The 24,116-nt window shown below is 38.7% G+C and overlaps 1 protein-coding gene across 6 annotated transcripts in view; it reads left to right on the top strand.

The window, feature by feature from the left end:
* Positions 1-24,116, top strand: part of LOC131039366 (uncharacterized) — a 336,970-nt gene that overhangs the window by 222,572 nt on the left and 90,282 nt on the right. For 4 of the 6 annotated variants that reach the window (XM_057972093.2, XM_057972095.2, XM_057972090.2 and 1 more), the window contains one exon: positions 7,821-7,914. In XM_057972093.2, the coding sequence (XP_057828076.1) occupies positions 7,821-7,914 (94 nt within the window). The remainder of the gene's footprint in view (positions 1-7,820; positions 7,915-24,116) is intronic. The other 2 variants (XM_057972092.2, XM_057972091.2) reach the window with 1 other exon arrangement.

Here is a 24,116-nt window from a genome sequence, read left to right as displayed (position 1 = left end):
AATTAAAAGAAAGCTCTAGAAGATTCCTTAACTAAGGATGGAAATTTGAGAGAGAAATAAAACTTTCCAAAATGGAAAGTTTTAAAACATAAAAACATAAAAAATAATAAAAAATTAGAAAAAAAAAAAAAAAAAAACCACAAAGAAGAAGCTTCTAAGTTTTAAAACCTTAAACTCTATATATTTTCAACCAATCACTTTCAAATTCATTATTCAGGTTGAGAATTTGGAGAGCAATTGAGAAGAAGTTTTGTCGCAAATTTTGTGAAAATTGATTTCTTGAACAAAATTTTTGAAGAAGTAAAATTCTTCCAAGTGTTGGAAGTCGAGAAATTAAGTGCTTTTTTCTGATTTTAAAACAGATTTTCAGAATTGAAGGTGAATTTCAGTCACAAAGATCAAATTCTAAGGCACAAAATCTGAAATTGACTGATTTTTTCTATTATCCTGCCTTATTTTCCTCAAATTTTATCAATTTCTTGACTAAATTCTTCACTCAGTCTACTTTTTCACAGAAATTTAAGCTTTTAATATGCTGAAAGTGAAAATTCCAAGAAAACGGACAAAATATCAGTATTAAAACCTTAGAAATAATATTGAATTTTTATGTGTTTTGCAGGTTGATGACCACCAAAGAAACACCTTCCAGAAAAGTACCAATGAAGTTTGCCAAAAAGGGAGAGCAGCCAAAATCCAAGATGAAATCTAAATGGACGAACGTCACAGGTACTGACCTTTGACATATAGATATGGAAGAATTCAGAAAGAGAATATACGGGCATGATAGACACCTCCCGATGCCTATTGCTTGTCGGATGATGAGAAATGGCATCATCCAAGCAACTGGATTTCCTCCGGCTAAGGAGTGTGCTAAGTTGATAGTCAAGTGTGCTATTCACTACAATGCACCATCAAGAGAGATCATTGCGCCTGATGGAAGAGTTTTAGCTAATCTTTCAGAGTTAGCCATTCAAGAGATGTTTGGAATTCCAAACTACAATAAAACCTCCTACAAGACCAAAGAAGATACCTAGAAGATCTATGATAACCAATATGAACTTTGTGCGCAAGTATTAACAAGTCCTGGTTGGAAAAGAAAAGACCCTAGGGAAAAGTGCCAAAGTATCTGTTGCGTCCATACTTCAAAGAAGAGTATGGTGATATCATCCTACTGCTGAATAGAGTAATGGGCAGCCCTCAGGGTGCACGATTCGAGACATGGATGTACTACTTCATAGATGAAATTACCTCGGGAGTCAAAACGTTCAATTGGTCCCACATAATCAGCAACAGTCTTCATGAACAGTTGATAAATTTGGAGAAGACAAAGACATTCTACATGAGCACCTACATTATCTACTCATTGGCCAGAAATTTTAGATATTCTGGACTAATCTGCAGAGGTGTAGTTGGTAATGGAGAAAATGAATTCAAGTCTTATGACTGTTATCGTCAGCTACAACTTAAAAAGAAAACCCACTTCAAGCGAGTGAATGATGCATTCTTGATGTACATCACAAGGACATTACAAGGAGGAACTCACCAGAGGTTATCTCCTGAAGCCAAAAGTTTAATCGGCAAGTATGGATCTTGGTTTATCCAGTTTCTAAAATTTACGTAGATAAGAGTTCAAGGTTTTGACGGTCGTCGTTACCGACTTCCAATCTATCCAACCAACATGATGGTCCTACTTGAAGTTCTCAGACAACTGGAAACATATCAGAGTTTCAAAAGAATAAGACAGAAGTTAGCAATTACCTTTCCATTCTTTATTGGAAATATGGAGGGGTCTTGTTCGACAACACAGGTAGCCTAAAGTGCCAAGCTAGAGATGCAGTGGTATCCTTTTACATTCTACCGATCCAGAGTTAACTATGATCCTCACAACAATATTGGATCATTGAATGGAGAAAGATTCAGACATAGAGTGGACATAGAAGATTTTTGGACAAATGCTGTAGATGAATTTGACATCAGGAAAAGAGTATGTTCCAGATTGCCAGTAAGCTTGATCGGAACGACTGAACCTTTCCTTGTATCAGATCAGCTAGAAGATAACGCAAAATATATTTAGCCTGGCTTGGATGAGCATGCACCTCTTTCTCCTATCAAATGGTCAAGAACCGGAGCATGTATACTTGATCACCTTGTTGCGGCCAGTTATGAAATATTCCAGGTGGTGGGTTGATCACCAATGTCATAGATTAAGACGGAGAAATATAATCTTGACTTATGACTTGATGGGTGAAGCTGAAGGATATTCTTCAAATGAGGAAGCAACTCAAAGTGCCAGATCAATTGAGAGTGCTAGAAAGAAAGGGAAGGCAGTTGTGAATGAAGGGCCTGCTCAAAAGAAACAAAGGCTAGAACCATCTCGTTCTGCCGCATCAACAAACATAAATGATATATTGGCCATTGATAAGTCATTGGCAAAGATGGAAATTCTCTCCCTAGTTCACGAAGAAAACATAGTTTCAATCCATCAAGAAGATGAACAACCTCCATTTCCTACTGGCACATAAGTATTGGAATCAAACAATGAAATGGATATTGAGGAATGTGAATTTCAAGAAGGAATGATTTTCGCCCTTTGAGATATCATGTGTGAAAAGGGCAATTAGGAAGTAGAAGGCATTGAGCAGCCCACTGTTCCAGATTGGTTGAAAGAAAGATTGAAAGTAAAAACACAAGAAATAGAAGTTCAAGAGGATGATATGGCAGATTTATTGGGCATATTAGATCAGGTTGCCACCAAGAAGCCAACTAGAAGGTTTTCCACCATCCAAAGAGATGAAGCCGGCTGTAGGACAATGCAAATTGTTGTGCCAAAAGTGGACAAGGCAAAGGGAGATATTGGTCCCCATGAATATGAAGTCACTGCAATCAGTTTAGGACCAACTCCCAAGAAGTAGGAAGCTGAAGACTCGGATAATTCAGTTGCTTCCATGAAGGCAAGAGTGGACAAGGAAGTAGAAAAGAAGAAGGAATATAAGAAAGAAGTTGAGTGCCTGGGAGTATACATTCAACACTTGACTAAGCCACTTAACCAAGCCAATCCAGAAGCTCCTCCACTCTTGCATCCACAAGAAATAGTCAGAAGTTCTGAGGAAGAAGCAGTAACAACCACTGAGACCAAGTCATGGATGGAAAGAACAAGTAAAGAAGTAGCCACATTTGTGGAAAGGTTAGCACTAACATATGGACAAACCTTCTCTTTATTCTGTAGGATCGCAAGCATGGTAGAAGCATGGGCCGACCTTCAGGACATCCAAGAGAGAATTATTCCATGCCGTAGAGAATTGAAAGGAATTTCGAAGCAAGAACTAATTGATGGAAATGTAATAGAAGCAAGAGCTGCATATGACTTCAACAGTTGGTACTGGACATTGGTTGCTTGCAGTGAAGTCTTGGAGAAAGTTAAGGCAGATGCTGACAAAGCTGAAGAGAAGATAAAAGAAATTCAAGACAAGGTTTACCTTGTAGCTACAGAGATACTTGAAAAGGAAACTATCCGAGTGAAGGATATGAAGTTAGAAAACCTGAAGGACAAGACACAAGAAATCTTCTCCACTGGACCAGTCTTGAAGCAGAATCTGGCTAAGGCGTCAAACCTCTTGTCTATGAGAGATGCTTTCCAAAAATAGGAATTAGATTGGGAAATCACTTTTGCTGTATGTGCAGATGATTTTGAAGGAGTAGAATTCAGAGTCAACATGCTGTCACAAGTCACGATGGAAGAGGTCAATCAAATTGTGTCCAAGTTCATTGAACTTTTTGCCTCTCAATATGAGAAGGGGGTGCAATCCTAAAAAATAGCACCTTGTGCCATTTGTCTTGCATGTACTAGATATTGATTTTATTTTGGGAAATTCTAATTAGGGTTAGGTTGTCTCAATCTCGACCGTTGATCTTAGAATGATCTCGGCCTTTCATTTATTTTCGTAAACTCTATATAAACTCATTTTCTCATTTCATTTCAGTGTGGAGAGATTTATGAAATTGTTGCATAGAGTTACTTGGATAATAAAAAGTTCATTATTAGTATTGTTTTGAAGTCTTATTTGTTATCAAGTGGTTGCATGGTTACATATTTTCTTCAACACTAAGAATAGATTTGCTTTAAGTAATTTGCTTTGAAGTTGTTAGATGAATGAAGGATTGATAGTTTAGACTGGTGAAATTTTGCTCATACTTTTGTTGGATGGATGATTTTCATTCAATGTGTAAAGTTAGCCTGAGCTTTTGATGTGGATACTTAACTTCTACTTTGAGTAATATTGTTCAATTGTTGGTATTATTCACAAGTGTGAAAATCTTAAGCACAACCCTAGAAGATTGCACCCACTTTGCGTAGTTGTCCAAGTGTGGCGAAACAAAGTGTCGTGTCTAGTTTCACCCAGTCTTTTCCGTCTCTTTAGTTCATAGGAATAGCTTAGCAGTAGTTAGAATTCCTAAACCCTTATACTTTTTTAGGTTTTTTGAAATCCCAAATCAGAAAATCAAAGAAACAAAGAGCATTTTTTGATTAATTCGCTTAAGTCTAGCTTGTGAATGATACTAGTTGTCAAGCGTAAGTCCCCCTTGTATTTCAGCACACACTACCGAAGAAGGTATCCACATAAAGTCGCTTGTTCGCACATATAGACCTTGGAGTCGCCTTGTGGTCTTTCTCGCAATCTTGACACAAGTAGTGATTTTTTTCAGGAGAGGATAGAGTATCCTTGGATATTTTAGTCTAATGTTCGGTATATGATAAAACGTACACCAACAAGTCCCCAGAAGAGCTTTAATCTTTATTGGCACCTTTGTCTGTAATAGTTGTCTTAGGATATTCTACTCAGACTCCACACATAGCGAAGTATAGGTGGTGTCATTTGTTCCCCTTCGCTCCTCTATCATTTCCCTCTCAATGTTGGCCTTAGCTTCTTGTACTCTCTCCTTTTCTGTACGAGAATCTGGGTATGTAGCTTTCTTTGCTTGTGCTCTTGTGATTGCCAACATCCCTTCCTCGTTTGTCCTGTCGATAGTCAACAGGTTTACTCCCGACTTTGGGCAATTTGCGTCCTCGTGGTCGTCGGGACCACACCATATGCACAGGTGCTGAGAACTCTCCTCTTTGGGCAATCTCTGGCAAAGTGTCCCCATTCGTTGTAGGCTCGACATTGGATCATTGGTCGGCCTTTGGCGTCGTACTGTACCCGACGACTGATATTATTGTTTTTTCCATCCTTTCGGTTGCTTCGGTAGGCACCAAATAATGCAATGTATTGGGCGGATTATGTGGGGTGGCCACTGTTGCGGCAGTTGATGGCTTCTCCTACGCAAGGAGCACTTGTGCACTTCTAGTCTTCATGTTTTATGGGCACTCCTTGGTGGAGTGTCCCAATACTTTACAAATGTCACAAAAGGCCTTTTCAAGACATGTGCTTTTAGTGTGACCTTCTTCCTTACAGTCTGCACACCATAATTCCCCTTCACTCTTGCTGCTCCTCCCCTTCATGGCCTTGAATTCTTTCATCATTCGGTGCATGTCGTTTTGTAATGCTTGCACCTTCTTGCTTGCTTTTGCATCGCTACTGCTTCCCGCCGAAGAATCATCATCACCCGATCGATTCTTCTTTTTTTGTGACGTCTTGTCTTCACTTTCTATATCCATAGCTCTTTTGTAAGCATCCTTGTATGAGGTTGGGTGAAGAACTTTCATCTTCTTTTTCAAGGAAGATTTCAATCCCTCCACAAACCAACGTCTTTTCAGTCCGTCTGTCGGTTGATTCTTCATTTTCTCAAGCAGCTCCTTGAGCTGTCGGTTGTATGTTCTCGCACTCTCATGCTTGCTCTGCTTTGTACTGTAGATATTTGCTACAATTTCGTTATCATCACGAAGCAGTTTGAACTCTGCTTGCAATAGTTTCTTCAGGTCAGGCCACATGCCAACCTTGGTTCTATCTACTTCCAAGAACCAGTCTATTGCCACTCCCTGTAGTGTTTCGGGAAATTGTACCACCCATTCATCCTGGTTGGTCCGGCCATTGGCAAACAAGATTGTTTCACACGTCTTGTAGTGCCGTACGAGGTGCTCCGTTCCATCCCCAGTGAACTTTGGCAGCTTCTGATTCTTCGACATTGTGGTTGTTCCCTGTGACCCACTCTGTGTACTTGGACTTGGTTCGGTTGGAATTGCTCCCAAGTTCGGTGCACTGGACACGAACATAACGTTTTGACTACGGTGCCTTGGTGTCCTCCCGACACTCTCAGTTGCTCCCGTATCTTCTACGCATCTGTCTTCGGTGTACTCCTCACTCTGTGTCCTTTTGGTCTCTGATCCCCTTGACTCCCCTTCGGTACGGTGTCTTTGGTTCCACTCCTTCACTGTCTTGTAATGTGAGGGTCAAGTTTCCCAAATGAGGTCGAGTGTTTTCAGTCAACTCAAATACTTTGTCATCTTCAACCAATCTCCCACTCGTATCCCCTTAGACATTCCGGTCCACTTCGTATCCTTCGACACTCTCCTGGTTTCCTTCGGGTAACCCTTTTGTGTTCCCGTGGTCTGCTTCAGTTAATCCCTCTGCAATTCTCCATAACTGCCGTCTCCGCTTGGCTTGCTCTTCCAACCTTAATGTTCTTTGGATAGCTTCATAGTCGTACTCTTGTCCTTGCGGCACACGCCTCCTATCTTTGTTCAAAGTTACTCACATCAATTACCTTCTTTGTATGGATTGAGGATTTGCTGCCTTTGATGACACTCGTCACGCTCCTCTTCCCGTCGGGTCCTTTCCTCAAATCGCTGTAAGATCTGCTGGTGACGATCCTCCTGATTTTCCTCTTCACGCAGGAAGTGGAGAGCAATAAAGTGTTGTGCTAAAAGCCTTGGTAAGTGGCACATAAGACGATCCACTTCTGGACTTACCCTGAGTGTATCCCAGATCACACTCTCGAGAAGTTCTACACGTTCTGCCTCCCTACGGGCATAAGTCCGAATGGATGCCTTCAGTATATTTGCACAGTCCTCTGTCAGTGCTCTTTCCCCTTCGAATACTTCTTTGTCACTAGTGCTTTGTTCCCTTACTGGTTGGCCCATTATAGGGTTCTCGCCATGTCATACGTCCACCATTCCCTTGGGTAATTCATTCTCTAGATTCGTTTAGGCAACGACGTCAAATGTTTGTCCCTTAGAGTACATGTTAAGAATATAACAAAATGCAAGTAAACATACCAGTACACATATGCACAATGTATAGAGAACTCACAAGTATATATTCATTGATCAAAGAATTACAATGTATCTCCAAAATAGCATTTCCAGTCTAACATAACATATCTCGAGGATAAGTACACAGACATATATAAGGCTGTCGACTGGCTATGGGTGCCAATGGTCAGCAATTGTCGGCTAACCGCCGATCCCTTGACAACAACTTAACAATTACAAATTTACCCGACAACAATTCATAGAGAGGAGCTTTTCATTGCTGTGTTCCCATGACTTCAATGGAGCTCTATAATAGTCCATTTTCATTGAAATGCTTAGAGAAAAAAAAAAACAAGTATGACTAGGGTTATCTTCCTAAGATTAGGAAATTCACTTAATGTTTGTGGAGTTCCCATGGCTGAAAAAAAACCCTCTGATAGTTTGATTTTGTTGGGATGATTAAAGAAAATAACAAGTTGAGGCTTCTTCTAACAGTACCAAACTGTTTCTGTGTTTGTCAAAAGAAAAGTATATTATTTTTCATGTATTATTTTGTCCGCTGATCTATATCCTTATTTTCACGTTTTAAGTTAATCTGATATTTGTTATACTGCCATGTACACTGTCTTAGGTATCAGGCTGTCGCATATATTGAAGCAACTGCAACAATATACCAAGATGATAAGGTTATTTCCCATTACACTGCAAATACTCTTCTTCTCATGGTAACATAACTGCAATTACTATCAATATGTTGTTGCTCCAAATATTTTTAAATTATTTTTTATATTGGTTTGGTATGGGAAGAGATTGAGAAATAAATGAATACAAGAGAACAAATGGTTTTTGTGGAGTTTTCATACCTTTGATATTATATTAATTGTAATAATCAAGAGAATATCCATTTAAGACAGACTTTACGGGTAGAAGAAATTTATCATTTTTTATAGTTAACTCATGAATGTTGAAGCCTTGGAAAACTATGATTCTCTTCCTGTCAGATTTATAAAATTTATTTCAGCTAATGTTTTTGTCATGTTATTACTTATTAATATTGTGTTGGAGCAATGGGTATGTGAATCTAAACATAAATCCAGGAAAAATTAAGATATGAAAATTGAATAATGAAAGCTGAAACACAAGTAGAGTATATATGGGTTTTGTGGCAATGAATTACTCAACGCCGGCAAATTTAGTTTGCGACAAGGGCTACCAAGAAATTAATATGCACAGACCAATAAACTTTTATTTATTCCTAAATCAACTCTCTTGAGTCTGAAATTACAATCTGATTTTCTCTCTGAATCTCTTACAAATAGAGTGAAACGATGCATCTTATGTAGAATTTGATCCCCTAAAATAATCGAGAAAAACAATCAAAACAATCCCAAAATAATTAAAAAGTCATCTTATATGCTGTTTTCCAATTGGATTAAACTAAAAATAAAACCAAAATCTGAGCGATTTAAGTAGCAAATTGATGCATGAAAATAGTTTCTTAAATTAAAAAAAAAAAACTAAAAATAGACTTGGGTGGCTGGAAAATAACGTTTAGAATAAAATTCGCTTTTATTTACTGTGCCCAAAATTCCAACATATTGAAAAATGCATAAAAATGTCTTTATTAGCAACTACTGTTATTCTCATTAGCAATTGTCTAATATTTTCATCAGCAACTATCTGTTATCTTCCATAGCAATTGTATATAATCTTCAATATTAAGTATTTGTTATATTCAGCAGCGACTAAGATATCTTCGTCATCAATAGTTTGTCTTCCTTAACCTCTTATAACTTTGTCAAAATTCTGGTTTTCAAGATCAGATTTTTCTATTTTATCCCCCTTGATTTCAAATCCACATATATGTGACTTTGTTTTCAACTTGAATGTATTATCTTTGTTAGCTATTTAGTCATGATACCTACCGACTATGCAATTGAGCACTTTGACTTATAAAAATAAACAAAAGTTTATTTCATTAAGGAGAGTAAGTTTTGGCAGCCCTAGATAATTCACCGGTCAAGAAAGGCAAGATTCATCATAAGGGGCAATATCCCATGCTCAAGCAAAATAGGACAGGTCTCCCAAGGTGAAACAAGGATGGTGGCTTTGAAACCACACGTATCTATACTTTTTAAGGTATGACAAACATGGAAGGATTTTGACACGGACAAACATTCTTGAAAGAGATAAGCTGAAGGCTATGGTAATGCATTTGGATATAAATCTTGATTGGGAACTAAGGGTGGAAAGGATAGAATGGTAGTAGCCAAAGCATGTGATAAAAAGATATATTCATGTTAAATAGGTGTGGTCTCAAATGATAAACAAAGCCCTTGGTGGATGCTGTTTGCAGCCATGAATCTAAGGGTATATATCATGCTTGGAAACTTGGAGACTTAGAATTTGCAAGGTTTCATCTAGAGCAGCTCAGAGGATTCTTTATCATTGGTTTCCCTCTTGTTGAAAGCTCTATACACAAGGTGATAGGTGTGGATTGTCTACAAGAGGTTTGAAAATGCTGGCTTAACAATATTGCTAGGTTACCGGGTTCGGCCCCCTAGACACCTGGTACTGGTCCGGTCGGGTTCTGGTCCAAGGTTCTGGTCCAGTCTGCCTGTGGTCCAGATAGGGTCTGTGATTCACAGGCCTGGTTCGGACTAGGTAGAACCCAAGAGGACCCAAGTCGAACCCAAGGGTTTGACAGCCCAAAAATGGTTTTTTTTTTGCAATTTTTTTTTTTTTTGAATTCTACCACATAAAAAATTAAAATATAACCCTAAAAGTGAGTTTTAAAACATTAACTTGACTCATTTCGCTTAAGCAACATGACTACAAGCAAGGGGAAACGAAGATGTGGGATATAGAGCCAGAGCATACTGATTTGGATGCTTTCACTTCTCAGCTTGTTGCATTTGATGACTCAGATAGCAAGTAAACTTAAAGTGCAAGTGCAAGTGTAAGTGGCATTGGCATTGGCATTGATTCATCTAATGTCAATGTCAATGATGAGGAGGACAATGCGGATGATGAATTAGAGAATCCATTTGATGATCAAACTAAAAATTGTTGAAAGTTGAAACAATGATACTTGAATATTTTATCATTTTGATATTAAACTTGATGTATATGATGCTATTATGGTATGATCATGATGCTAGATTACAAGTTTATGTCTGTTTTGTTGTTTATATGATGCTATGTGACATGCTAATCTTAATTCATCCTTATATATATATATATATATGTTTTTGTACTAACGAACCCAAACCCCTTTTCAAAATTTTGCTGTACCAGCGTACCGGTTCTTCGAACCTGAACCGGCAACTTAGCAATATTGTAGTGTACATCTTTTTGCCAAACATTATGGACATAAGGGGTGGTGAGGGTCATAGCTGATACCTTTATTCATAAGGACTACATCTTGATACCTTTTCTAAAGCTTTGGGAAGCTAGTTCTATAGACATAGGGAGAATGTTTTCCTTCGAGCTCCTAGCCACCACAATTGAAGCCAATGAAATTCTCATGATGCCTAGAAATAGGTTTGTGGTAGGACATCTGGATGAAATCATGTCAGACTTGGGCTTGCAAGGATAGGCTCTTTGTGGATGTTTGCAAGAGCGTGTCAAAAATGTGTTCAATACTATCTCTCAGTTTAAAAATGTTGTTCCTTGGGCCAAGGTGAAGGAGAATGAAATGTAGCTAAGGGAGGGGGATGTCAATAGTTTTGGTGGCAATAAGTAAGATGCCATATGTTTCTTTTTGCACTATTGAATCATTGTAACAAAGTTATTGAAATGGTTTAATCTTATGCATCCTCTAACCTACATGGAGGCAAAAGAGGGTTTTGTAATTTTTTTTCACATGTAGGAAAGGTGTGGCTCCCATGGTCACATGCAATTTTTTTTTTAAAAGTTTGGACTTCTTTATTTTGTTGTTGAAGGTTCTTCCAAAAATTGCTGAGCACAACCCTATGACCTCAATACATACACATAGGGTACATGGGGCGTTAGGGCCATCTCATGGCTATCCCAAATGTGTACTTGTTCTTGGTCATTAAAGTAATGAAATTGATACATAGACAGCTTGGTAACATAGGGTAAACCCTATCAATAACCTTGGAGTTACATTTTATTGATAAAATCTATTGAATTATATGAATAGAATAATAGCTATGTTGCTGGTATGGGTATGGGAATGAGTACGAGTATGAGAATTGGGTATGTGGGTAAGGGCAAACCTTTTTTGCCCTTGAGTACATGGGTTTGGGTGCATTTGTACATGTATATATATAAATATATATTCATATTATATATACAAAAAATTTAAAGAATTATACAAAATTGTAAATCTTAATACATTTGGTAGTATAAAGATAAATATTAAATGCCAATTGGTAGTTAAATATTTAATATTTATCTTTATCAGTTGGCATTTAATAGTGATAATTTTAGTTGTCTATGTTCTTGATTTTGGTCTCCACTCCCAGACCCCCTCATTGTAATCAAATTTCTTATATGACAAGATCCCACTAAGTAGTGGGGTTTTGGGAGTGGAGACCCTAATGGGTTTGAGGGGCAGCAAAGATGTGAGAAAAACCCTAAGTTACCAGTTTGGGTTCGGGGACGTGAACCCGTTTTGTGGGTTCGAGAAATTTTTTTTTCTGCCTTTTGGGTTCATGGGAGGGTTCGTCTGTATACACACACACACACACATTTATTAGTATGCTACTTCATCATTGATCAATGCCAAATGCCATTTCAATTGATAGCTCAAAATTTCAATAATATCATATTATGGCATATACTCATATGCCATATAATATATATCAATGTATCATAGGTTCATATATGTCCAAGTTCACGATTCAAATGAAAATCATTACAATTACAAAATTGACAATAAAAAATAGTAATCGTCTTCTTTCTTCAATGTTCATCAATCATCAAAAGGATCTAGATCAAGATCATCATCATCATTCGCTCCAAGTTCAAATTCAAAGTCATTTGAACCCAAACAAGTGCCACTCCCACTAGCTCCATCAGCTGTAGGTATCTCATCATCATCATTTAAAGTGACTCTAAGCATATCATCGACAGTTGCATCCAAGTTGGTACACTCAGGAGTTACATCCCAAAGCTTCATTGCCCCTTCCTTGTATTGTTTTCCCTTATGCTTTAGAAGACACAAATTGGAATGAATATAAACCAAGTCTTTTGCTCTTTCTGAAGCCAACCGGTTACGCTTCACTGAGTGGATAGAGGAGTATGTACTCCAATTCCATTCAGCAGCGAGAGAACTTGCAACCTGTTGAAATTGGAGAGAACCAACAAAACTTAAAATTAAAAAAATGCAAAATAAATTAAAGAATGTTAAAAACTTAAAAGATAAAGTCTACAATACAAATGTTAATATTTAAAAGTAAAATAACTTGTGATATTATCTTGATTGCAAGAGGTTGAAGGAACATAAATTCTTGACCATGGACCATGTAACTCCATCCATTTTGGATTGGTCATTAATAGCACAAGGACTATGACTTCTTCCTGAGATAAACAAACCAACCTCTTTCCTAACTGTGTCCACCACTTCAGGATCACTGTAGAGTCTAGCAATTGCCCGCTTGTACCCACTAGCGACTTCAACATCTCTATATGGTTTAGTTCTCCCTGGCAAAGAAAGTACTTCACTGCTATAGTACATGGGAGATAAAGCATGTGCAAGGAGATGCCTTGTTCCATCGATCATGAATTATTTGTTCCACCCTTTTGATAAATGTTTCTTGGATGTCCTTCTCTCTTTGTGCTATTATGACTTTGATTCTTTTAACCCTGGTGTCCATGCCATCATAGACTTCCCCCAAACATGTTGCATCTGTATCAGTATACCTGAGCATATTCATGATAGGTTCAGTGAAGTTCAATACATATTCCACATTATCCCACCAGTTGAGATTCAAGATCAAATCCCTAACCTCATTGGCCCTCTCTGAATTTGATTGCTTCCAAATACTTCATTGGTTACTAATAACCATGGCACTCAATGCCTCTTCCACCTTCAAAAGACATCTCAACATTATTGTATGTGATGCAAATTGGGCCTCAACAACCTAGGTTCATGTAAAAAAATGTCAATAACACATTTTAAAAAATATAAAAAAAAATTATACATTACATAAATAAATTTAAATAGATAAATTAAATTTACGTTCAACAATTTCAACCTCGAGAAGCTCCTGAAAATGGCTTGTGACATATGGTGGTTTGTCATAAACATTTGGATCTCCTCACCCTCTTGGTAGATATCCTTCACTAGTCTATTTGAGTGCCAATTGCTTGCATCACCAAGTTGAGGGAGTGTACTGTGCATGGTGTCCAAAAAATTTGTGTATCTTTGTTCAACCAAAGCATTTGCAGCCCTACAAACTTTTGCATTGTCTGTGATGACTTGGACAACATTTTCATGTCCTACCATATCTATGCAATCAAAGAGGATTTTGGAAATGTATTCTGCATCTTTGAGCTGCCCCTCACACAATCAACTACCCTAAAAACTATTGCCCTTTGGGGGACACTGCAATAACATTTATCAATGGACGGTTTCTAGCATCTTTCCATCCATTAGAAACAATAGAAACATTCGATTCAACCCAAGAATATTTAATTGGTTTCAATGATTGCTCTACAAAATTCTTCTCTCTTGCCAATAAGGTGGTGCACACCTTTTCATACCCAGGACTTGTGAAACTTGTAGGTGCATTATTGATTACGGTCCGCATCTCCCGCCAATATGGTTATCTTACCAAGTTGAAAGGAAGACCATTGGCATAGAGGCAACGCTCAATTGTTTTCTCTACAACATCTCTTTATTCCATTTTGAATGCTTTATCCAATGGGCCTCTTTTGCTGGAATTGAAATTATCTACTTCAAATTCATGTTGCATAGCGGGTATATTCAAGAAAGGGTGATTGGGGCCTAATCTGGTATTGTACGATCATTAGGTAAAGACATTGGTGTTTTGCTTGCAGATGGATTAGGTCTTAGTTTTTCTCTTGCTATAGCTTGATCAACATCTTCTTTTTCTTTAATCAATGCTGCTATTTGTGTTATAGACAACCCATTTCCATCTGGCCCTTCACACATTTTAATCCCTTTCACAATAGGCCACAAAAGTGATATTTCACTCGATAATATGAGCACCTATAATTGGTTTTACAAAAATTACAATCCCATTCAAATCCCCCACCTCCTGGAAGTTGTTAATGTTTTGTAGTATAATTCCATAAAGGAGATCCTCTATCAACTTTAAATTTTTGGTTTATTGTCTTGTACCCCCCACCCACAGAACTCGAATTTGTTGCCAAAATTTTAAAAAAAATGCAATATTACACAATGTAAAAGCTAATGTAAAAATGAAAAAGCATTATAAAAAAAAATAGAACGAACTTGAGAAAATTCCTCAAAAGCTTGAAAACATTCGTTAAAAGATCAAAGAAGAGGGATAAATGCTTACCTTAAGTGCTTGAATCTCCTTTGTGCAAGCTCTCCACCTTCGTCAAGCACTCCACGAACAATCTCCTTCAAAAATAATCACTTGCCCTTGAAAATGCCAAAATGAAACCAAGAGAGAATAGATGAGCAAATGAAGTTGTTTTGGGTCTCAAATGCATTTAGCGAGGGCGGATCAAGGTTTTTGGCCCCAAAAAGGCAAAAAAAATTTAGTTTTTTAATATGAAAAAGTCACCTTTTGGTGACTTAACTGGCCCAGACTGTGGGTTCGCTCGGGTTCGGTTAAGGTCACCCTTTTGACTGTGGGTTCTCTCTAGGTTCGTCTTGGCAAACCCAGAGAGAAGGCGAAACTAGAGAGAAGGCGAAACCAGGGAGAACCCACAATCAAAAGGGTGAACCCTAGCCGGACTCGGGCGAACCCAATGCGAACCTGGACTTACGTGGGCCTGGTCCGCGTTTGGAGGCCAAAACTGTGAACCCGATACTCAGGAAAAACCCAATGATGAAAGGGGTGCAAATTTTTTTAAAAGAGAAAATGAGAAAAGAGAGAGTGAAGAGAGCAAAATGATCTTTGTATTGGGAAAAATGATGCTTTTCGGGGCATTTTTGGGTTTTTGGATGCAAAAAAATTGGGGGGAATTAGGGATTTAGTCAAACAAATAAGTAAAAAGAATGTTATGTTAGTGTCATTTGGGCTTTTTTATAAGTTATTGGGCATTTTTTTATGCAGGGACCCACAACTGTGAGTTCACCTTGGGTACACTTGGGTTCTCCCAAGCGCCCGAGGTATGCTGTGGGTGTGTGCCCGTGTACCCACAACATACCCGAGACACCTAGGGCATACCCTAGGCGCAAAGACACGAACCCGATAACATAGGATAATAGTGTATAAGTAATTAGAACTCAAGCACTTGGTGGAATATGTTTCCTGAATCAGAACTAATGTTGCTATATAATTCTATCAAAATTGCTTGCCTATGAGTAATAGAAACAAGTTGAGTAGGGTGGTGAACTATGACTGCATGTTCTACGTGCTTGTATTTGTTCAAAACCTTTGGCCAAGGTAGCATAAGGCTTTGCATGCACTAGTCAGTTCACTCAAACTAGATACACTTCCTAGTCAGAGGTCATGCTAGATAGGAGGTACTTATAGTGTGTGATTGACTAGAGTCATGTAGGATTCAAAACACCAGGCTCAGATGGCAGTTAGACCTAGCCCAATGTCTACACCCTCGTGAAGGGTTTGGCCACTTATGTAAGAAAAGGGTGCCTGGGACTGCCAGGTCTGTGGTTGGAAGAAAAGCACCTTGATGATGCTCTCCCTTAGAAAGATCAAGCCGAGACTTGAATGAAGACATTAGACCGTAAACCAAATCACTATAGACTCTTAAACTCTTCTCTTTATTTCTATATGATGCAATTGTTCAATAAGCTAGAAAATGGAATATGTCATTTTAATTTTCCAGATTCATGTTTTCCTTCAATAGGTTAATCATGTTTATTAATGTTCTTGCAATGCATAGATAGCCATTACATTTCAAAAAAATTGTACATGCAAATAGCTGAATTTTATTTAGTGCAAGTTGCTTAAAAATATTGCATTGTTTTTCTTTCAGTAAGTTCATATGTTACAAGAAGCTCCAAATCCACAATAGTAGAAAATAAACAAGCATGAGAAAATGAGCTCCCAAAACCTCTTTTATATTTTCCCTTAGAACATTCTTGAAGGGCTTTTCAACTTCCCATTTAAAATATTTCATTAAAGCTCAATAATAAAGTGACTTTTAATTTTCACCTAAGTCACTTAATTAAATTAAACAAAGTAAAGCTATCTATAATCTTTACTTTATTGGAATAATTTAATTAAATGATTTAGTTTATTCCTTGATATCCTGAAATTAGGCTACGAGAATTAAATAGGATAAACGAGTCACACCCACTACCCTATGAAAGGAGACATTATAGTCCTCCCTTCCTGAGATTACTTGTCCTTGACCAATCAATGATTAGGATGTTGCAAAATCTGCTCGCCTTCCCACATGACATCCTCCTCAAGCAAATCCTACCATCTGATGAGACACTCCTTAAGCACCCTACTCATCAACTTCCTCTTTTTAACATATAAGATACCATCAAGAATCAAAACTAATCTACCCTCCTCATCCAATGGTGGAAGCTTTTGTGATGAAGTGATATGCTGTCCAAGTGCGTTATTGAGGCTAGAGATGTGGAACATGTTATGAGTTTTACTATTCTCAAGCAACTCCAACTCATAAGCTACCTCACTAACTCTTTTTGTAATCCAATAAGGGCTATAGAAGCAAGGCTTCAACTTTTGAGCACCACTCTTCTTCAAAGAAGATTGTCTATAAGGTTATAGATGGAGAAAGACTAAATCTTCCACCTCAAAGATTATCTCAACTTTGTGCTTATCTGCATAAATCTTTTGCTGATTCTGGACACTTTGAAGATTATCCTTAAGTGACTTAAAGATGTCTTGACTCTCTTGAATCCAATCCTTTTCCTTAGGAGCTTTATTCTCCCCAAAAGCCAAATCCACAAATGACATAGCATCATCCATATAGCGCTTGAAAAGGAGTCATCCCAATTGACATATGATAAGTGCTATTGTAGCAATGCGTCGCCAAATGTAACCACCTAATCCAAGTTTTATGTTTCCCTACAACGTAATTGTGCAAATATCCTTCCACCCATTTGTTGAAAATCTTTGCTTGACCATTTGTCTAGGGGCGATGACTGGTGCTCAAGGTCAACTTTGTACCCACCAACTTGAATAGCTTCTACTAGAAAACACTAAGAAACCTGCTATCTTGATCGTTGACGATATTCTCTAGTAACCCATGGAGTTTGAAATCCTTCATGAATTACAACTCTGCAATCCAAGGTGCCTTGTACTTGAATGATATGGCAAAGGAATGCGCATACTTGGTCAACTTGTCGACTACCACATAAATGCAATCTTTGCCTCCCTGCACTCTAAGCAAACCTATAATAAAATTCATGGATATACTTTCCCACTTTTGGACAGGGATAGGTAATGGCTGCAGTAAACCAATTGGGAAAGTATAGATTGACATGTTCTGCTCACAAGACATACACTCTCAAATGTGCTGCAAGAAATCATATTTGAGACCCTTCCAAGAGAATCTCTTTCTAACCTGCCTATAGATTTTGAAATAACCAGGATGTCCTGCAAGTGGTGTATCATGAATGGCCCTCAAAATTTTCCCCTTCAACTTTGATTGAGGCACCAAATATGTCATGTCCTCATAGTAGATTATATCATCCACCACTCTGGATTTGTCATCTTGAACCTTGCCATCCATTGACTTGCATGCAAAAGTATTCTTGGAACACTCAACTAAAAGATGAGCCTTCCAAACAATTGAAATGTTTGCCAAAGAACAAATGGTGGGTTTCCTAGAAAATGCATTGGTAATAAAGTTCATCTTCCCCTTCACATAATCTATGTTAAAAACATATGCCTAATTGTTGTTGACCAGCGTTTGTTAATGCTCATTAGATCTTTTTGTTCCAAGAAGTATTTCAAATAGTTGTGATCTGTTTTCTGACAAGAAGATTTCCACATACCAAATATTACCTAAACTTTGCCAACACATGCATGATGGCAAGCATCTCCTTATCATAGATGGAATACAATTGCTCAATATCATGGAGCTTCCTACTCTCATAGGCAATGGGATGCTTATTCTGCATAAGTACTACTACACTAATCCCCTCACCTAAAGCATCACACTACAAAACAAAGGGATGAGAGAAATCATGTAATGTCCCCTAATAGGAGGTTGCCAATTTACCAATAAGTAAAATATACTATTAAATATAATTATGCGTTAAATTAAGGGTTTGAGATTAGAGAACAACTAATTCTTCATAACACAATCAATAACCAATTATATTTAGGGTTTATCCTCATTACTGTAAAAGTTATTGCAATTTCCAATTTAATGAACAAGTTATATGCAAGATGGTGTATTTAAGATTTTGGTATTATGACTATGACAATAATATTGTTGTCTTTCTTTTGCTGCAGGTATGGAGGATGAACATGTATCAATTTCAATGTCATCCCCTTTCTTTTGAATGATGCATATATAGTAAGGTAGTCACAATCAAGTGGCACCTTGATCGGACATGTCTTTTAGACATGTCCGACCAAGATGTCACTTGGTCGTGACTCTTACAAATGTCAACCGATCCACTCGGTTCTATGATAACTAATCGGTGCCATAGTAAATGATAACAAATCCATATAAACACACCCGATAATGAATCGGTATCAAAGCAAACAAGCTCGATAACTAATAGCATTACATATGCTATCGGGTTAATACCCCGATAGTATATTAATGCCGATACATAAATGAATCGACATTAATATGCTATTGGGTTACTAGCCCGATAGCATTTAGATCGACGCTTAACTATGTTAAGCAAGTCATCGATCTAATCCATCTTTATCCAATGTCAATATCATAATCATGATCAATGTTACAGTTTGATAAACATATTCAGTTCGGAAAGCATAAATCAGATAATCTAATAGCATAGATGAGTAAACCAAAACAGAATAGAGGAGATTAACGGGTTAGGAAAGTCTTATCTTGCAGAAGCTACTAATGCATTAACAATTACTTCCCTAACCCTAATAGAGGATTGGGAATTATTGTGCAAGGTGTAGTCAACATAAAATGCTTATTGTTATGTTTGATAATTTTGGTTATTTGACAATGTATTAATTAATTGTATTAGGTGGGTTGTCACTTTCGGGTAGTTATGTGTTCGTTGGTTGACAGTTGTGTTCCTCTTGGCAATCGTCAGGTCCTTGAAATATGTTTTGTACCGCCAAGGAAGGTAGTATGGTATAGTGGGGTCAGTTGTAATCCTTGGCCGACCATCTCTGGTTCTCCTCAGTAATATTTGCATGTGCGAATAAAGATATATTTTACTGTTGTGTCTAGCATGCATTGTCATGTACATTATTATTTCCTGTATTTAATTTATCAGTTGTATCGGTAAACATTTTGGTGTCGTTGCCTTAAAAGAAGTCGGGTCAGCCTTGAGTGATTCATGCCCTTAGACCCCAATAAAGGTGAGAAGAGGGCACAGGGTGGTCAAGACCAAGCAATTAGGTGATCTGTCAACCCTCGGTTGGAGGGAGCATAGGTTTGAGTCAGAGCCTCGAAGTATTCAGAGTGTTGGGATGCTGGAGGTGGACGTGTAGAGAAAACCTACGTGGCTGAGAGTGCAGGGAAAGCATCGGAATGTAGTGGTTAGAACAGTCCACCTAGGTTTGGCACACAAGGGAATAAGCAGGCAAGAAACCAATTTGCACCGTATCGGGAACTTGTCCCTCGCCGAAGGTGACCAAAGTGTAGAAGATGCAGAAGGTGGACGTGTAGAGAACCCGTGGGTGGCTGAGAGTGCAAGAGAGGCACATGACTGCGGGTGAGAGTGAGATGGTCCAATTTGGTCGAATACACACAATACCTTTCGAGTGAACAAAATGATGAACACCTAGGAGAAGTAGAAACTCCGTAAATTTATAGGGGACAAATCGGAGGATCTTGTATGCCATTGCAAGACCTACATAACAATATGGGAGGAATGGTCAAGATGACCAGGATTATTGGCTGAAGGCATTTCCCGCCACCCATCGGGGAATTGCCATTAACTGGTACACAGACCTAGGGGCTAAGAACAAGGCCGGATGGGGTTAACTAAAGGAGGTGTTCAAGGAGGAGTTCAAACTCCTGAGGGATGACAACGAAATTGTAGTCAAAATCTACAACACTAGACAAGGGAAGAATGAGTATGTACAGACATACAATCGTAGGCTCAAAGAACTATTGAACAAGATGGAGAACCAACCAGCCGATGGGTTGAAGAAGAGGTGGTTCACTGAGGGATTGATATCCTTGTTGTGCAAGAAGATGAAAGTAGTGCCTCCGCCCTCGTACACCGATGCTTGCAATTGGGCGATGGACATCGAGAGTGAAAACAAAACCTCCTCCCAAGGGAAGAGGAAGGCCAACGATGACGAGAGCACCGAAGCTAGCAGTGAAAAAGTCCAAAATCGTATGAGCCCTTCGACGGGAAATGTTGAGAATGATGAAAGAATTGAAGGCCGAGAAAGGAACCAATAAAGAAAGTAATGAACTATGGTGTACTGAATGCAAAAACGAGGGGCACACGAAAGGTAATTGTCCTAGAAATACGTTTTGTGAGATTTGCCAAGTGTTGGGGCATTCAATCAAGGAGTGCCCATATAATCGAGAAGTACACAAGTACTCTTCACATAGGGAGAGTCCACTCTATTAGAACCACATAATGCATCGCCGGGTAGTTATTGAGGGCGAAATCAAATACAGTATGACTCCAAAGGATGTCCTATAATACAGTGCAGACAGTGTAGTGAATGGGGACATTTTCCGAGAGATTGCCATAATAAGAAAGACAACGTACAACTATTGTGCAAATGGTGTGGACCGGGAAATCATGAAGACACCGATTGCCCAAAGCAGAAGGGTAATAATATGTTGGATGTGGCAGAACAAGAGGAGGCAGTGTTGGCAATCACAACGGCACAAACGAAGAAGGCGGTGTACTCGGACCCATGTACGGAGAAGCAACGACTCCGAGTAGCCAGAGCAAGAGTAGAACAGGTGATGGTGAAGGAACGAATAACCTCCAACAAAACTGCAAGTATGCCATTGCGATTAGAGTCGGAGAAGAACATAGTTTGGCACATGTTACAGACAACCACACCCATCAAGGTGATAGACCTTCTTCAAACTATGCTGTAACTGGGAATGGCAATTACCAATACAGTCAGTGACAACAACTCCAGTCATTAGAAACAAAACAAACCACAAGAGAAACCGATGGAAAAATTGCCATGTGAAGGGAACGAGGCCAGTGATCCAATATTGTTGACTATGAGTATCGGGATGAAGCCAACGATCGTCGAGATGGAAATAATGGGGAAGAAGTTGACAAACACCATCATCTATGGATGCTCAGGAGTAAATGTACTACTAGAAGATACTTGGAAATGTCTTGGAAGACCAACGCTTTGGCCGCTGACATTACACTTGGTAGGTGTTGACCGACACAACATCGAGCCATTGGGAACATTAATGGCACAAAATGTAATGATTGGGACAACAATTTTTCTTGGAGTTGTCATCATCCCATTGCAGAAGAAGGCATACGACGCACTCCCTGGAAGAGGATGGTTGATTATGGCCAAGGCGAATCAAGAGGGACGAGAGGAAGTACGTCATCAACCTGAGGAATCAGGTGGTAAGTAAAGAACTAACATCCTCTAAATCAGAATATGAAGACAAAGAGTTGAGTATGGACAAGGGAAGGAAAGGCATGGAACCAAACAGTGAAGGGGTGCTCGAGTTGGAAGATTTCTTTGAAGATGAGATGAGTTCCTTGAATGTACTATTTAATTGGTAGATGGAGGACTACAAGGTATTTTCATCAACATATATTTTTTCGTGAAGCGACAATCCTTGCTGAAGGGAAATTGTTGGAAGCGTGTAAAGCTATGGATACTACATCTGATAGTACCGAAAGTGAACGAGAAAAGCCCTCAAAGGAAAAATAGAGGCCATACAAACAAGGGAGCCCACACGAAAGGAAATCATACCTGTACGAAGTTAGGTCATACACAAGTATATTGCCGTATGAGGGGCTCATAGGTAGCAAAGAAGTACAGACTTAGCCATACATGGAAGATGCCGTACAGGAAGGCAAGGTACCCATACGCAACATGAGAATCACGTAGGCCGTATGAAAGGTGTGAAAAGGACAAATTAAAATCATACATGGGTACCGTACAAGAAAGTCTGTACAAGGTGAAGGGAGGAAGTTTTCCGTATGTAGTGAGAACAAACTTTCCATACAAGGTAAAGAGAACTAGTCCATACGGGTTGAGGAGAGGAGATCCATACGAGGTGAAGGAAAATGCGTACGAGGTGACGGCAAATCAGTGTGTCTGTGGCAGCACACCATACATAGGAAGAACAATTAAAACATTGTATGAGAAAATCAGATGAACAAGTTTGTATGAGAGGAAGGTGTACTGCACGTGAGAAAATGGCAGTCGTACAAGAAAACAAAGAGGTCGTACGAGGAGGAGAGAACGGTATGGAAGAGAAATCTGTACAGAAGAACGAAGGTTGTTGTACACTACGGGGTAAGGAATTCATACGAGTTAAGAGACGTACGTGAAAAGAGTGCTCATTTGTATGAGTAGTATGAATAAATTGGTCAACTGTGTGGAAGAGTTGTACATTAGTCGTATGAATGGAACGAAGGAATTTTTGGATTGTATGAAGGGGTTGTTGGGCCATATGAAGGAAGTGTTGCACTGAATGGGAGAGTTGTTGAGTCGTATGACAAAAGTATTGTACTGTACGCAATTTGTGTTGAGTTGGATGGAGTGAGTATAAAGCTGCACACCTATGCATCGTACAACCAAGAGAGAAGCACAAGCTTATGCGTGAGAACAAGTCTGTACGTCGGGAGGATAAGCCCATACGAAAGGAAAACTAGTTAGAGAACACAATAATCATATGGGAGAGTACAACTTGATGAGAATTTCAAGATGGACTCGTTGTTTTCTAGCTTTTGCAACATTGTTTTTGGCATCTAAAAAAATCAGAAAATTGGTGTGCGCCATGGAGTTCCATATCGTTTTGAAGGTTGTAATTTGGTGTTGCCTCGGGACCCCGCAAGGGACACTGGCCCTCAACCCTGCAAGGGGCACTACCCCTTGACATCGCTGGGGGCGTTGCTCCCAGGCTCCGGCAAGGGGCGCAACCCCTTGATAGTGGTGGCATTGCCCCCAGGTCCCCATTTGTTCTGTTAAGTACACTACAAGGTTGGGGTTGTCAGTACAAGTCATTGTTTACACTTTACACTCTTGTCATTAGTCTTCCCAAATATTACTTGATGTTTACTTGTCATCTAGAAGACGACATTTTCTTTTTGGGGGGATGATGTAGTTAGCATAAAATGCTTATTGTTATGTTTGATAATTTTGGTTATCCGGCAATGTATTAATTTATTGTATTCAGTGGGTTGTCACTCTCGGGTAGTTATGTGTCTGTTGGTTGACAGTTGTGTTCCTCTAGGAAACCATCGGGCCCTTTAAATATGTTGTGTACCGCCAAGGAAGGTAGTATGGTATAGTGTGGTCAATTGTAATCCTTGGCTGACCATCTCTAGTCCTCTTCTCTATAATAATTGCATGTGCGAATAAAGATATATTTTACTACTGTGTCTGGTATGCATTGTCATGTACATTATTATTTCCTGTATTTAATTTATCAGTTGTAGTGGTAAACACTAGGGCGCTTG

The sequence above is a fragment of the Cryptomeria japonica genome, chromosome 10 (genome assembly GCF_030272615.1).
Source record: "Cryptomeria japonica chromosome 10, Sugi_1.0, whole genome shotgun sequence".
Classification (NCBI taxonomy): Eukaryota; Viridiplantae; Streptophyta; class Pinopsida; order Cupressales; family Cupressaceae; genus Cryptomeria; species Cryptomeria japonica.
This window is presented reverse-complemented; position numbering and strand designations above follow the sequence as displayed.